Raw genomic sequence first — 16,927 nt, forward strand, 5'->3', positions numbered from 1 at the left:
GTGACCGCGGCGCCCGCGCCACGTGACCGCGCTGCTCCGGGGCCTGGGTGTTCACCGGCGAGGGCCCGGGCCGGAACTGAAAGGCTCTTCTCCGAAACTAAAGTCCGTGCGACGACGGGATTTGAGAGTGGCGCTGGGTTCTGCTTCCTGTTGTAGCCGCTCTCGGTTGGAAGCTCAGGCTCGACTGTTGGCCGCGACTGGTGAGTGAGGGAGCGGAGCCGTGGCTGGAAGCTTGCGTTGCTCGCCTCGAGTATAAAAGCTGGGACCTGTCCGCTAGCGCCGACCGAAGTGGCTCACGGCGGCCTGAAAGGGCCGTGTCGTGTCCCGGCCTCTCCGGCTTCCGCGAAGCCGCGCCGGCGGGGTCCCGTCCTTGCGGGCCGCGGCCGGCGGAGACCCCCAGTGGGACTCCCAGTGCGAGCCGCCCAAGCGGGACTCTTGGGAATGGGTATTCACGTTTGTTTTTAGCCTTCTCAGTGCTTCTGCTGTATTTATAACTTAGGACCTCCCCATGAGGATTAGTAACCTTATTTTCTAACAACAACAAAAAAAAACCAGTAAGACAAAACTGCCCTTTTTTTATTTTTATAGTTATGTATGTGTGATGTATGTATGTGTGTGTGTGTCATGTGTGTGTGTGTGTGTATATATAATATATATATATATATATATATATATATATATATATATATATATATATATATTCCCCCCCAGGTGGGGTCTCACTCTAGCTAGCTCAGGCTGACCTGGAATTCACTAAGTAGCCTCAGGGTGGCCTCGAACTCATGGTGATCCTCCTACCTCTGCCTCCCAAGTGCTGGGATTAAAGGCATGCGCCACCACGCCCGGCTAGCAGTCAAAATATTTGCCATTTACTAAAGGCTGTGATTTGGAAGCACGTTATGATTGTCACTACCCAAACCTGTGTCCAAGAGGCAATTATGAAGGCCCCCTACTACTTGCTGGACGCTAGGAATTCAGAGAAGAGGGACCTGTGTATTGGCTTCGGAGATCTCGTTTATTGCATAAGAAATTCTGCATTTTCAATAGTGTTTTCCCCACTTTGTAAATATATTCAGGATCTCTGGTAACCCATCTCTGGCAAATACATGCATGGTCACTAAAAATAAAAAATAAAAACTCTCAGACATTAGGTGAGTGATTTGCCTATGTATAGGGGTATGTTAACGGTTTTTGACCACCTTCAGATTTTTCTGTGCATGCATATATTGAGATATTTTTACAAACAGAAATGGGGGTTATACTTTTCATATGTTACACAGCAATTTTCTGGTTTTGCAGCTTTGCAGAAGACAAACTATTGTGCAATAAGAGGCAGTATAATTGCTTCAGGGTCCAAAAGTTACATGGCTAATAAGAACAACCTATTTAGAAATTACTGGAGGTGGTGATGCAGCTCAGAGCACTTGCCTTGCAGGTACAAGGTCCTGGGTTCAATCTCTAGTACTGAAAACAAAACAAAACAGAAAAGCAGTAAATTGTCATACCCTCTGATATCTGTAAATTGAGCTTCATTCAGTGAAATATATTGAGTGCCTACTCTGGGGAGGATGGCACTGTAGGAGAATTTAACAAACCCAAAACAATTTTTTAAATATATTTTATTTATTTGACACAGAGAGAAAGAGGTAGAGAGAGAGTGAGAATGGGCATGCCAGGGCCTTCAGCCACTGCAAACGAACTCCAGATGCATGTGCCTCCTTGTGCATCTGGCTTATGTGGGTCCTGGGAAATCGAACTGGGGTCCTTTGGCTTTGCAGGTAGCACCTTAACTGCTAAGCCATCTTCTCCAGCCCTAAACCCAAAACAATTTAAAATCCTTGTCCTGGGGAACTAATATGCTTTGGTTAGAGACAGACACTAAACAACAAACCTAACAAGCTAGATAATGGTAAATGCTGTGGGAAAATATTCAAGTAGCCCTAGAGGGTCTGAGTATGCTAGCATTTGTATGTGATGCAATCGTTAAATATGTGACCACAGTAGACTTTTTTGAGATGTGGTTTGAACCAAAAATTGAAAGAGAATAACCGAGTTAGGTATGTCAGGATTATTCCAGCCCTCAAAGGGATCACACCTGCAAGGCTTGTTCAGGTCAGTCAGGAGTCCAGCTTCTCTTGTGATGAAGCCAGAGAGTAGCTGGAGATGAAAGTCTAGAGATGGGATGGAAAAGGTCAGCAGTGATGTGTCAGGGGTTTGAACATAGAGGTTAATGGCTGTGATTAAATGGAAAGGCACTAGAGGTTTTCTTTCTTTCTTTTTACAGTAATGGGGTGGGACAAGAGCATTACTAGGGATTAAACCCAGGACCTTCTGCATGTCAGGTAAGCACTCTACTATTGAGCAGTATCCCCCAGCTTGATTTTAATTTTTTTAAAATATTTTTATTTATTTATTTGCAAGCATAGAAAGACAGAGAATGGGTGCACCAGGGCCTCCAGCCACTGCAAACAAACTCCAGATGCATGTGCCACCTTATGCATCTGGCTTTATGTGGGAACTGGGAAATTGAACTCCAGTTGTTAAGCTCTACAGACAAGCTTTTTAACTTAACTAATTTTAGATGTATAGATAATTGGTGAAGATAGTACCAAGTTCCTATATATGCCACACTCAGTTTTTCCCCTTTATATATTTATTACAAGTGGTGAATCAATATTGATACATTCTTATTTTTTATTTTTATTTATGTATTTGAGAGTAACAGACAGAGAAAGAGACAGAGAGAGAGAATGGCCATGCCAGGCCCTCTAGCCACTGTAAATGAATTCCAGATGCATGCGCCACCTTGTGTATCTGGCTTACGAGGGTCCTGGGGAATTGAGCCTTGAACCAGGATCCTTAGGCTTCACAGGCAAGCGCTTAACCACTAAGCCATTTCTCCAGCCCCCTATATTTATACATTTTTTTTTTTTTTTAATTTGAGCACAACAGAGAGAGAAAGAGACAGAGAGAGAGAGAGAATGGGCGCACCTGGGCCTCCAGCCACTGCAAATGAACTCCAGACTTTTGCACCCCCTTGTGCATATGGCTAAGGTGGGTCCTGGGGAATCGAGCCTCGAACCGGGGTCCTTAGGCTTCACAGGCAAGCGTTTAACCACTAAGCCATCTCTCCAGCCCCCTATATTTATACATTATTATTTTTTTCCAATGGCTTATTTTTATTTTTTTAATTTTTATTAGCATTTTCCATGATTATAAAAAAATATCCCATGGTAATTCCCTCCCTCCCCCCCCCCCACTTTCTTATACATTATTAACTTAACTCATTTACTTCATTTTTTTTCCCAGTGTCTTTGCATCCCTTTTTATATTCCAGGATCCCATTCAGGACACTACATTGCATTTAATGATCATATCTCCTCAAGTTCCTCTTGACTAGTTTTCCTTGTTTGTAGTGACCTTGACAGTTTTGAGACAGTTAGATTATTTAAGGAGAGACTAGTGAAGTATTTTTTAGTTTCTTTTTCCTTCTTTTTTTTTTCTTCTTGCGACAAAGTCTTGTTGTATAGCCCAGGATGGTCCGGAATTCACTGTCTTCCTGCCATAGCCTCCCTTAGTGCTGGGGTTGCAGTTGTGTGTCACCATACCTGACTGCATATATTCTCTCAGTGGCTGGATGCCCTTGAAGAAAAAGTGATAACTTTCTAGGAATCATTTTTTTCATACATGAAGATTCTAATTCGAAAGCTGCAATTTCTTCAGTCCTGCCTAGCTTTCATTTTCTGTGGTTCCTCTTAAAAGCTTCCCCCCCCCCCCCCCGAGGTAGCGTCTCACCCTAGCTCAGGCTGACCTGGAATTCACTATGTAGTCTCAGGGTGGCCTTGAACTCATGGTGATCCTCCTACCTCTGCCTCCCAAGTGCTGGGACTAAAGACATGCACTACCACGCCTGGCTCTTCCGAGCATTTTTCTTTGGTTTTTTGAGGTAGGGTCTCGCTCTAGTCCAGGCTGACCTGGAATTCACTATGGAGTCTCAGGGTGGTCTCGAACTCATGATGATCCTCCTACCTCTGCCTCCCGAGTGCTGGGGTTAAAGGTGTGCACCATCACACCCGGCTTACAACCATTCTTTAAAAAGTGTTTTTACTTTTCATTTGCAAGCAGAGAGAGAGAGACAGACAGTGGAGAGAATGGGCATGCCAGAGCCTCTAGCCACTGCCACAAGTGTTTTTTTTTTTTTTTTTTTATCTGTACTTATTGTTGAGGGTGTTTCAAGTGAGAGTAAACTACCATTTCCCAGTTTTGTGGTCTCAACGTAGGCTGTAAACTCATTGGATGAACATAGGATGCCGTTAATGTGCTTTCACCACTGATAGAAGGGGGAGCTGTCCCTTTCTAACATGGTTAACCAGCCGATCTATCTTATACTTCTCACAGCCTCTAAAGAGAATTAATATATAATGGCAGGAATTTTGCACTCAGTGGTACAGAGGTCCCCTGGTAAACTACAGGTAAGTGTTTGCATTTAAGAATTCCTTTTTTTTTTTTCCCTTCATTCTACTCCCAAGAGTTTCTAATTTCAAACATACAGTCAAGTTAAATTCTGTTGCAAATTCCTTTTAGATATGTTTATATAGTATATTTGTGTGTGTGTGTGTGTGTGTGTATGCATGTATACACACACATACATATATACTAACTTTGTTTAGGTTTATTTATGTTTTATGTTACTAGAGATCACATTCTGCTTTGTATATGTTAGGCAAGCCCTACATACTAAGGTATACTTCCAGCCCTTGTATGTTTTTGTTTTATTTATTTGGTGTTTATCTCTAAAGATTTTTAGCCATAAAATGTCTTTTGCTGTAGAACCTGCAGTTTTAGGAAAAACCCTTAATCATAAAGAGTATATTTTCATCACAGAAAAGCAGAATTTTCATGTATTTTCTTCTATTCTTTCTTTTAGAAAGTGCAACATTATAAAGACCAGGCTGGATACAGACCTAGATGTAGACTGGGTCTTGATACAGACCAACTGCTAGCTATAGATATAATGAGATAATGTCAAGCTACTTTTCATACATTATCTTAACCTCAGATTAATCTTAGTGAGTGTTGTATCCTTTTTAATGCCATACAAATTGACCCTTTGAGAAGATAATGTCTCCTATCTTAATGGCTATGGGAAGCAGAAGCAGGATTAGAAGCTCAGTGAATCTGGTGTATAAAAGAGTACAATTTTCCTTTCTTACCTCTTAACACTATCCTGCTATACAGCCATCTCTACAGTACAGGAAGGCTAGAAGGAAATGTCTGTTGTTCATCCACAAACCACTTCCCGGATATAAAAGGTTAATAATGAATCTTTTTATCCAACTATCAGAAGAAAATGGGATTGGAGGAGTATAGAGCAGGAACAGGAGGTAGAACTGGTTGTGATGGCATTGTTAGGACTAGAAAGAATTAGTAGCCCAGCCTGGGCTTGGCTTAAAGAGGAGGCCTCTTGTCCCAGACTGTCTAGTGCTAGGATTACATGTAGGAGCCACAACCTCCAGCTCAGTTTTGGTTTCTTTTGCATTGTTTTTTTGAAGGTGAACTATTTTACACTGTCTAATGTAAGGGTTGATAAACCATGGCATCCTGGGTAAATTCAGGCTATCACTTACTTATTTCCAGGCTGACCTGGAATTCACTATGTAGTCTCAGGCTGGCCTTGAGCTCACAGTGATCATCTTACCTCTGCCTCCCGAGTGCTGGGATTAAAGGCGTGCACCACCATGCCCGGCTTCACTTATTTTTATAAATAAAGTTTGTTTGAAAATAGCCATTCTTCTTTATTTACATAATATTACTGCTTTTGCAGTATATTAACAAGGTTAGGTCTTGGCAGTAGAGACTGTGAAGCCCCAAAGTTGAAAATAGTTACTTCTAGTCCTTCACATAAGAGTACCAGCCACTGGTCTAGAAGTCTATGTTTATGAGCATTTAGCATTGTAATCTGTTAGTGGTTAAGTGGTATGTATTCATTCAGCTGGGGAGCTGAATTAAACCTTTAACAATTGTAGATTATATCAAAACAGATATTAGTCACTTTAATATTGTTGAACAAAGATTTTCATACTAGGTAGAGTTCTCAAAGAACAATGTTTTATATCATGTTTTAGACTGTGACAAAAACTGTGGAATCTCTCGCTGGTACAAATTGGATTCGTCACAAATTTACCAAATCAAGAATTCCAGACAAAGTAAGAATTGTTTTTAATGTCACTTTTTTTTTAAGGACAGCATTTTAAATATTTTATTTTTATTTATTTATTTCACAGAGAAAGGGGGAGAGAGAGTGAGAGAATGGGCATGCCAGGGCCTCCAGCCACTGCAAACGAACACCAGACACATGTACCCCCTTGTGCATCTGGCTAACATGGGTCCTGAGGAATCGTATCTGGGTCCTTTGGCTTTGCAGGCAAATGCCTTACCCACTAAGGCATTTCTTCAGCCCTGAAGACAGCATTTTAGAAGATACTTATTCTGTAATATTGAAAGCATTTATATTACATTGTATGTGGATATAGGTAATGGTATAGTTTAAAACATAGTAGGAGTCATTTTACATGATACTTATATTAAAAATGAAACTGGGGGCTGGAGAGATGGCTTAGCGGTTAAGCGCTTGCCTGTGAAGCCTAAGGACCCCGGTTTGAGGCTCGGTTCCCCAGGTCCCACATTAGCCAGATGCACAAGGGGGTGCACGTGTCTGCAGTTTGTTTGCGGTGGCTGGAAGCCCTAGCACGCGCGCGCTCTCTCTTTCTCTCTCTCTTCCTCTCCCTCTCCCTCTCCCTCTCCCTCTCCCTCTCCCTCTCCCTCTCCCTCTCCCTCTCCCTCTCTCTCTCTCTCTCTCCAGTAAATAAATAAAAATGAACAACAACAAAAAAAATGAAACTGGGGCTGGAGAGATGTCCTAGTGGTTAAGGTGCTTGTCTGCAAAGCCAAAGGACCCAGGTTCCATTCTCCAGTACCCACATAAGTCAGATGCACATGGTAGTTCATGCATCTGTTGTTCCTTTGCAATGACTAAGAGGCCCTGATGTGCCCATTTTCTAGACCCCCCACCCCACCGCTAAAATAAAAAACAAAAACAAAACTGTATTACCTGTTCTACTGGCTTTCCCAGGAAGGGTTTTTTTTTGGGAGGGGGGTGGTCTATTTCTGCTTACAGTTCTTTTTTCCCCCTTTCTATTTTGAATTGTGTATCACCATTGTCCTGGAACAACAGCGAGTCTTCCTACTATGTGACTTCATTTTTTACTTTCTATATCAACTAGTGCTGCTTTGAATATTTTAGCTTTTTCTTTACAAAACACAGACTAAGCCCTCCATAGATTTTTGGTCTTCATTTTTTTTCTTTGCTTTTGTCTGCTTTTTAATTAATAGACTATTTCATGAACCAGTTAAGCTTATACTACCTTATACTATATGCTTCCTCCTCCGAACATAGTTTCCTCTGACCTTTAATATCTTACATTGATGTGGGCAGCTATTAAAATTGATGGGATAATGTTGACATATTATTATTAGCTAAAGAACGTAATTTACAATAGGGTCCTTTATGTTGTATGGCTTATACAGTTTGATGAATCCCTGCTATTATGCATTCAGCATTATAGTATTATACAGAGCCATTTCAGTGCCCTAAATATCACCTGTGTTCTGCCTGTTGTCAACTACTCATAACTCCCAAACCCTACTATCCTGTGATCTTTTTCCCTTCCTCTGAATGGTACATGCAATATGTAGATAGAATTATTCTATGTCTTTTCATGGCTTAATAGTTTACTATTTCTTATTGTTGAGTCATACTTCATGGTGTAGATGTATAGTGTACTCACATATTGGACACTTGATTACTTCCAATTTGGGGCAGTAATAAAGCTGTACAAGTACTGCATGCAGATGTGTATAATACTGTAAGTTTTTGAATCACTGGGTAAATGTGTAGGCACACAATCACTGGGTTATATAGTAAAGATGTTCAGCCTTGTCAAGCTCATGGGGAAGGTTAGGCTGGGGGTTTGTCTTTGTTGGAGGTTTCCCTAGTTTTTCATACTGGTAAAATATACAGAACAAAATTTATCATCTTAATCGTTAATTCTAGAGTTTGGATAGTTTCAGATTTCGGGGTATTTGCTTGCTTAGGTTTAACTGGATGACTACTGTTATGGAATCTGAAATCTGCACTTTTCTGAACTTGGTGGATTCCAGAGCATTTAGGTTTTTTGTTTTTTTTTAATTTCTATTTTTATTTATTTATTTATTGGTTTTTCGAGGTAGGGTCTCACTCTGGCCCAGACTGACCCAGAATTCACTGTGGAGTCTCAGGGTGGCCTCGAACTCATGGCGATCCTCCTACATCTGCCTCCCGAGTGCAGGGATTAAAGGCGTGCACCACCACACCCAGCCTATTTAGTTTTTTTTTAAATGTTTTGTTTTTATTTATTTACTTATTTAACAGAGAAGGAGAGAAAGAGAATGGGCATGCCAGGGCCTGTAGCCACTGCAAACGAACTCCAGACGCCTGTGCCCACTTGTGCATCTGGCTAACGTGGGTCCTGGGGAATCGAACCAGGGTCCTTTGGCCTTGCAGGCAAACACCGTAACCACTAAGCCATCCCTCCAGCCCCCAGAGCATTTAGTTTTTGTTTGTTTGTTTGTTTTTTGAGGTAGGGTCTCACATTAGTCCAGGCTGACCTAGAACTCACTATATAGTCTCAGGGTGGCCTTGAACTCACAGAGATCCTCCTACCTCTGCCTCCCGAGTGCTGAGATTAAAGGCGTGCGCCACCACACCCAACGCATTTAGTATTTTAAGTTGAAAGCTGCACAGCCTGCAATGCTAATAGTCTCTTGACATTTGAGTTATTTCATGTTGTGTGGTTGTTCCTACTTGCTTCTAATGGTTAAAATTAAACAGATGTCAGGTGTGGTTGCACACACCTTTAATCCCAGTACTCTGGGAGGCAGAGATAGGAGGATCTCTGTGAGTCTGAGGCTACCCTGAGACTACATATTGAATTCCAGATCAGCCTGGGCTAGAGCTACCTTGAAAAACAAAATAAATAAATAAAACAGAATCTGAGGCTGGAGAAATGGCTTAATGGTTAAGGCACTTGCCTACAAAGCCAAAGGACCCAGGTTTGATTCTCCAGGACTCACATAAGCCAGATGCACATGGTGCCGCACACATCTGGAGTTCATTTGCAGCAGCTGGAAGCCCTGGCACACCCATTCTTCCCCCCCCCCCCCCATTTCTGTCTCTCAAATAAATAAAGAAAAATAATTTTTTTGAAAAAACCAGAATCTTTACATGTGTGCTATTTTTTCTTAGAGTATGTAATTCTTAGACTTGGTCTGAAATGTTCAGTTTGAGGCTAAGATCATATAAAGATTAGGGATGTAGTTTTGCTTGTTTGTGTTTTTTTTTTTTTTTTTTAAAGAAAAAAGTGTATAGAAACTAAGTGGAAAGAGTTATATGGCTGGAGAGATGGCTGAGCGGTTAAGGTGCTTGCCTATAAAGCCTAAGAACCCAGGCATGATTCCCTAGGTCCCATGTAAGCCAGATGCACATGGTGGCACATGCATCTGGAGTTTTTTTTACAGTGCCTAGAAGCACAACCATTCTCCCTCCCCCTCCCACATGCATAAATATATATGTGGGGTTTTTTTTGTTGTTTGTTTGTTTGTTTTTGAGGTAGGGTCTCACTCTAGCCAGGCTGACCTGGAATTCACTTTGTAGTCTCAGGTTGGCCTTGAACTCACAGAGCTCCTCCTACCTCTGCCTCCTGAGTGCTGGGATTAAAGGCATGCACCACCATGCCTGGCTATAAAATATTTTTTTAAAGAGTTGTCACTCCACCAGATGAGATAAACTACCCCCTTGCACTTCAGCCAAGCCACAGCCTGAAACCACAAAGGAATTGAGAGGAGCAAGAGTGCTGCTTCCATGCTGAACCTGATAATCAGCACTAGGCTGAAGGAGTCAGACCCTGAAGATACTCAACACATACCAAAGCAGAGATCCAGAGGCTACTAAGAGCTCACCACTAAGTAGACTTAAAACTCACCCACCGGGTTGGAGAGATGGCTTAGCGGTTAAGCCTGTGAAGCCTGAGGACCCCGGTTCAAGGCTCGATTCTCCAGGCCCCACGTTAGTCAGATGCACAAGGGGGCGCACGCATCTGGAGTTTGGTTTGCAGTGGCTGGAGACCCTGGCACGCCAATTCTCTCTCTATCTGCCTCTTTCTCTCTGTCCCTCTCAAATAAGTAAAAATAAGCAAAATAAAATAAAAATAAAAATAAATTAAAAAACTCACCCACCGTGGCTCAGAATTTCGAGAAAGAGGGGCCAGAAAGATTGTAAGAGCCACAGGTTGAGACCTCATGCCCAGAGGCATTCCCTCCCCCTAAAAATAACTGTCTGCTGCTCCCACAATATATAAACCACAACCCCATAGGGAATACCTGCAAACCCACTGAGGAGCGTCCCCAAAGGAATAGGGGCAGGGATGAGAGAAAAGAGGGTACCAACAGAATGATGTATCCATACAAAATATGTTGTTAATAATAATAATATGATATTAAAAACAACAACAACAAAACCTGAAATCAGTCAGGCATAGTAGCTTATGCCTTTAGTCCCAACATTCAGAAGGCTAAGGTAGAAGGATTGCTGTGAGTTTGAGGCCATTTTGGGTTATACAGTGAGTTCAAGGTTAGCTAGGGCTGAAGAGAGACCCTGCCTTAAAGAAATCAAACAACATTCAGTGGAGGATGTAGGGGGAGGGGCCAGAGAAGGGTAATGGGAGGGGATTATGATCATGGTATATTGTATATATGTATGGAGTTTAATAAAATATGTAAAAACAAGAAAAAAGTTATGTGGTGGTTTGAATAGAATAGATGGCCCCTAATATATTCAGTTCTTTATTGTTTGTAGTTTGCATCTGCTGGCTACCTGATGCCACTGGGTGATCTTAAGGTGTGGTGGTGGGTTTCTGATTTCAGTCTAAAGATATGCAAAGTGTATCTAGCTGGAGTTCCTGAAGTGTGCTGTGGCTTTTGACCTTTAGGCTTGTGCTTCTCTCTCTCCACTTGGACCTGTGAAGGCAGGCCAGCTTCTTCTGCCATTATGGAACTTCCCCCTTGATCTGTAAGCTTCATTAAATATCCCTTCCTTCATAACTGTGCCTAGTCTGGAAGTTCATCTCAGCGAACCTGAATCTGTCTGCTACAAGTTATTACTTATAATTTATCCTTTTTAGGTGTTTCAGCCTAGTCCTGAAGATCATGAAAAATATGGTGGAGATCCACAGCACCCTCATAAACTGCATGTTGTTACCAGAATAAGAAGTATAAAAGGGCGTCCATACTGGGAAAAGGATACAATAAAGATGCTTGGACTAGAAAAAGTATGCAATAAATTTCCTTTAAGTCTTAGACTTTTGAAACTGTGATATATATGCTTACTATTTCTTGAGTTTGAATGTATTATATAGTATAACTTATTTTTGTTTGATTGAGATAGAATAAGCCTTTGATTTAACATTTTCATAAAATAGTACCATCTGCTTTTTAAGTTGGCCTGTAACATCATTCCTTTTGTTCATAGGCACATACGCCTCAAGTTCATAAGAATATTCCTTCAGTGAATGCAAAACTAAAAGTGGTTAAACACTTGATAAGGTTTGTTGTTTATCTTCTCTTCAGTTTATAAAAAGGTGTTATCTAATGTAATTCTAAATGTGTTTTCTTATGTCCCAGTATCAAGCCCCTGAAGCTGCCACAAGGACTTCCCACAGAAGAAAACATGTCTAACACATGTCTCAAGAGCACTGGGGAGTTAGTTGTGCAGTGGCACCTGAAGCCTGTGGAGCGGGAAGGAAAGCCTGCTGCCCAAGCAGCTTCAGACTAAAAAATGCTACTTCTATTTAATAGAAAATGTTTTCATCCAAATTTATTTTAAATCCAGTAATTTTCACTGGCAAAACATAACTATGTTTCTTTCCCACTATATAGATTTGAAGATTTTGATTGTATTACTTGGTTTAATTCTCTTCCTTTTTACTCCTAAGAATTTCACTCCAAAATGGATAAGAATGAAGTTGTTTGAACCATTTATCTAACATCTAGGTCCACTGACAACTTTGTCTGTACGAATTGCTTTAATTAAAATGACTTTGGGGGTTTGAGAGATGGCTCAGTGGTTATGGCACTTGCCTGCAAAGCCTTGGGACCCAGGTTCCATTCTCCAATACCCAGGTAAAGCCATATGTACTAAGTGGTGCATTTCTCTAGAGTTCATTTGCAGCAGCTGGAGGCTCTGTTTTACCCATTCTCTTTCTCTCACTCAAATTTATTTTTATTTGTTTGTTTTCTGAGGTAGAGTCTGGAATTCACTATGTAGTCTCAAGGTTCCTCGAGCTCATGGCAATCCCCCTACCTCTGCCTCCCAAGTACTAGGATTAAAGGCATGTGCCACCACACCTAGCTCAAATAATTTTTAAGAAGAGAGAGAGATTGGGAGCTGAATGTGGTGGTGCACACTTTTAATTCTAACACTGGGAAGGTAGAGATAGGAGGGTCATTGTGAGTTTGAGGCTGGCCTGGGATTACAGAGTAAGTTCCAGATCAGCCTGGGCTAAAGTGAGACCCTACCTCAGAAAACAAAAGAAAAAGAAAAGAAATACTTGGGCTGGAGAGATGGCTTAGTGGTTAAGGTACTTGCCTGCAAAGCTAAAGGACCCAGGTTCAATTCCTCAGGACCCATGTAAACCAGATGTACAAGGTGCCACATATATCTGCAGTTTGTTTGCAGTGGCTAGAGGCCCTGGTGTACCCATTCTCCCTCTCTCTCTCTCGTAAAGGAATATTATTTTAAGTTAAAAAAGGGGAGAGGAGGCTCAGCAGTTTAAACAGTTGCCTGCAAAGCCAAAGGACTCAGGTTTGATTCCCCAGGACCCACATAAGCCAGATGCACAAGGTGGTGCACTCATCTGGAGTTCACTTGCAGTGGCTGGAAGCCCAGGTGTGCCCATTGTCCCTCTCTCTTCTCTCCCTCTTTCACTTACTCTCTCAAATAAATAAAATATTCTTTTTAAAAAAAAGAAAAGAAAAGAAATACCTGAATAAAGCAAACAGTGACAAGAATGAACCAAGGAGGGGGGAGCAAATTTCAGCACTTGTGCAAACAGTGAAAATCTTCAGATGACTAGTAAATGAAATGCATAAAGCAAACATTGATGGGATTAAGACAATGTTTGATATAGCAGTAGCACAAGGTTGTGGGTCAAAGGGAAACCTGATGATTCCCTCAACCCTAAAGATGCTCCCCAAGCCAACTTCTGTGTCACAATTCTAATAACTAACAAAATAGACTTCAAAACTAGTCAGCAAAAATAATCACTCAAACAATGGGATTTCATGAAACAAAACCTTTTAAAAATTTTTATTTATTTGAGAGCAAGAGAGGGAAGAGGCAGAGAGAAAATGGGCACGCCAGGGCCTCCAACCACTGCAAACAAACTCCAGAGGCATGAGCCGCTCACCTTGTGCATCTGTCTTATGTGGGTACTAGGGAGTCGAACTGAGGTTCTTTGGCTTTGCAGGCAAATGCCATAATCATTAAGCCATCTCGCCAGCCTTTTTTTTTTTTTAATTTATTGAGACAGAATGGTCACAGCAGGGCCTCCAGCTGCTGCAAACGAACTCTAGAGGCATATGCCACCTGTGCATCTGGCTTACATGGGTCCTGGGGGAATCGAACCTGGGTCCTTTGGCTTTGCAGGCAACCTTAACCACTAAGCCATCCCTCGGGCCCATAAAAAACTTGTACAAACAAACATACCATAGACAAAGCTGAGAGATTACCACATAATGGGAGACAATCTTGACCAGCTGTGCCATTGACAGAGGCCTAATACCAAGAATCTACAAAAAACTAAAGAATGTAAGAGCTACAGGAAGGGTAGGACTGCTTACAATGCATTCTTCCAGACACAAAATGGCCTGGATATCCATGACCTTGCCGAGCCTGACACTATCTACACAGGATCATCATAATAGGAGGAAAAGATGACATCAAAATAAAAGACTGAGAGGGGGAGAGGATATAATGGAGAGTGGATTTGCAAAGGCAGAGTTGGGGGTGGGGTCCTCAGGGAGTTACCATGATTTATTGTCTATAGGTATGGAAGCTGTCAAAAAAAAAAAAAAAAAGCCAGAAAAAAAATCTACAAAAAACTTTTAAAAATAACTAAGCAATAAGTTAATCAACCCACTCAAAAAATGGGGCAGAGAACTAAATAGAGAATTCTTAAAGGATGAACTCAAATGGCCAGTACTCTTAAGAAATGTTCAATATCCTTAGTTATCAGGGAAATGCAAATTAAAACAACTGTGAAATTTCAACTTACTCCAATCAGTATGACACTCATTTAAAAAAATCAAGAGTTGGGTGTGGTGGCACACACCTTTATTCCCAGCACTCAGGAGGCAGAGGTAGGAAAATCACAGGTGAGTTCAAAGCCACCCTGAGACTACATAGTGAATTCCAGGTCAGGCTGGGCCAAAGTAAGAGGGATGGCTTAGCAGTTAAGGCCTGTGAAGCCAAAGGACCCAGGTTAGCCAGATGCACAAGGGGGCGATCGCATCTTGAGTTCCTTTGCAGTGGTCGGAGGCTCTGACATGCCCATTCTCTCTCCCTCTTTCTCTGTCAGATAAGTAAATATAAAATACTATTTTTAATTAATTATTTTAAAGTGGGCTGGAGAGATGGTTCAGTGGTTAATGCACATGCCTCCAAAGTTTAACGGCCTGGGTTCAGTTTCCCAGTTCCCATGTAAAGTGCCAGATACATGAAGTGATGCATGTATTTGGAGTTTGCAGTGGCCAGATGCCTTGGCACACCTATCTCTCTATTTTCTATCTCTTTATGCCTGCAAATAAATCCGGGCTGGAGAGATGGCTTGGTGGTTAAGGCGCCTACTTGCAAAGCCAAAGGACCCAGATTTGATTCCCCAGGATCCGCATAAGCCAGATGCACAAGGGGGCACATGTGTCTGGAGTTTGTTTGCAGTGGCTGGAGGCCCCGATGTGCCCATTCTATCTGCCTCTCTCTCCCCTCTCACAAATAAAATATTTTAATAAATAAATAGATCCAATAGTAAATGTTGGCAAGGATGTGGGAGAAAGAGAAACCCTCATTCACTGCTGATGGGAGTGCAAACTTGTACAACTACTATGGAAAGCAAGAGAGACTCCTGAAAAAGATGAAAATAAAGCTACCATCTGACCTAATTGTTCCTCTCCTGGGCATCTACCCTGAAGGCTGCCTTGCCTGCAGCAGTGTTTGCTCAATTATATTTATAGCTGCTCAATTCACAATAGCTAAGAACTAGAATCAACCCAGATGCCCATCATTTAATGAATGGAAAATGAAGAGGTGGTATGTATACACAATGGGATTCTACTCAACAGTAAGGAAAAGTGAAATAATGAAGCTTACAGGGAAATGGATGGACTTCGAATGGATCATACTAAGCAAACTTACACAAGCACAGAAAGACAAACACTACATGTCCTCCCTTATTTGTGGTTCCTAGCCTGAAATAGCTTAAATTACAGGCATACCTGACGGGCAACTGGAGGGAGAGAGAATAGGGATGGAAGAATTTGGTGGAGGGCAATGGGAGGAGATACACACAAAACTAAAGCCAAAGTGATTAAGTACCATGGAAACCTTTCTCCTGGGTAGCAGCCTGGAAGATAGAACCCTCAATAGGAGGGTGGGGGAATCCTGTGGTAGGAATGGACCTGGAGAGGGTGGTATGAAGCCTAATCCTAAAACAATTTGCTCTGGTTTGTAACTCACAGTACCAGAAATCAGTTACATTCTACATTGAGCTGTTGGTCAGAGAGACCTATGAGGTCCCCCAAACAAGACAGGCTTCTGTCAAAGCATTTTATTACCTGCCTGAGGTAAAAGGTAAGACTCTATTGCTGAAGACACCACAAACTGCTGACACAGAATATTGAAAGATCATGCTAGAATCTGGAAGGAAGCCAGTTCCCAGATGCCTAGCTCCTATAGCGCTAGAAAGCACTATATGAAGTGCTAGGGAAAAATGGCCACCAATGTTGTGAGCAGGGAAACCTAGTGTACAGAATCAACTAGGTGGACACACTAGATGTACACACCTATGCAAGAGTGACACCCAACCTAGGCAGTGGCTCTCTGGTTGTCTAAGAGACTCACTCAGTAGGAAAGAACTCATACCTGGTACTGGTAACTTAAGATTCCTATGGAGACAAGAGTCATGGATGCCAGTGTGAAGCTCCTACTAGTCTTTGGCCAAAGGAGAGGCTACACCCATCAAGATCTCTTAATGAACTATGTTTATCCTCTTTAACCTATGCTGCTCTCACTCTCCATTGGAGAATCAGTTTTTCTTTTCTAGAAGGCAGTGAAATCGGGGGACAACCAAATCTATCAACAAGAAAAGATAGGTGGCTCCCCATCATAAGATGAGCTTCCTCTCTCGCCCATCAGCCAGGGTCCAGGCGAAACCAGAGGAATTGGCGAGCTAAGCAAGGGTGCTGCTCCCATGAAGAGCCTGGCAACCTACAACAGGATGACAGTGAAAGACACTGAGGACACTCAAAACATACCAAAGCAGAAATCCAGAAGTTGCAGAGAACTTAACACTAAAGTAGACTCAAAACACTCCCACCAAAGCTCAGGGGATATTGTGGAAGAGGGGTTGGAAGATTGTATAGCCACAGCGTGGGAAGGAGTATACAGAGGCATTGACCTCCCCACCTCATAATGACCAACTGCTGCTCTCACAACCCATAACCCCATGGTGAATGCCAGCATCCCCACTGAAGAGGACCCTCAGTGGAATGAGGGTAGGAA

At 42.0% G+C, this 16,927-nt stretch overlaps 1 protein-coding gene across 1 annotated transcript; it reads left to right on the top strand.

Moving 5' to 3' along the window:
- The first annotated feature begins 44 nt into the window (after positions 1-44).
- Mrpl30 (mitochondrial ribosomal protein L30) lies at positions 45-12,203 on the top strand. The gene is made up of 7 exons (XM_004669754.2): positions 45-200; positions 2,285-2,342; positions 4,399-4,472; positions 6,126-6,206; positions 11,277-11,423; positions 11,624-11,697; positions 11,776-12,203. Exons 3-7 carry the CDS (start codon positions 4,422-4,424, stop codon positions 11,924-11,926), a joined length of 504 nt encoding a protein of 167 aa, XP_004669811.2. The 5' UTR covers positions 45-200; positions 2,285-2,342; positions 4,399-4,421; the 3' UTR covers positions 11,927-12,203.
- The last annotated feature ends 4,724 nt before the right edge of the window (positions 12,204-16,927 follow it).

This window comes from Jaculus jaculus, chromosome 4, assembly GCF_020740685.1.
Source record: "Jaculus jaculus isolate mJacJac1 chromosome 4, mJacJac1.mat.Y.cur, whole genome shotgun sequence".
In the NCBI taxonomy this organism is placed as follows: domain Eukaryota; kingdom Metazoa; phylum Chordata; class Mammalia; order Rodentia; family Dipodidae; genus Jaculus; species Jaculus jaculus.

Coding starts and splice junctions, on each gene's coding strand:
- Mrpl30 (XM_004669754.2), top strand. CDS start 4,422: ATGGCAGGAATTTTGCACTCAGTGGTACAGAGGTCCCCTGGTAAACTA. Junction 6,207..11,276: donor AATCAAGAATTCCAGACAAA/GTAAGAATTGTT, acceptor TATCCTTTTTAG/GTGTTTCAGCCTAGTCCTGA. Junction 11,424..11,623: donor AGATGCTTGGACTAGAAAAA/GTATGCAATAAA, acceptor TTTTGTTCATAG/GCACATACGCCTCAAGTTCA.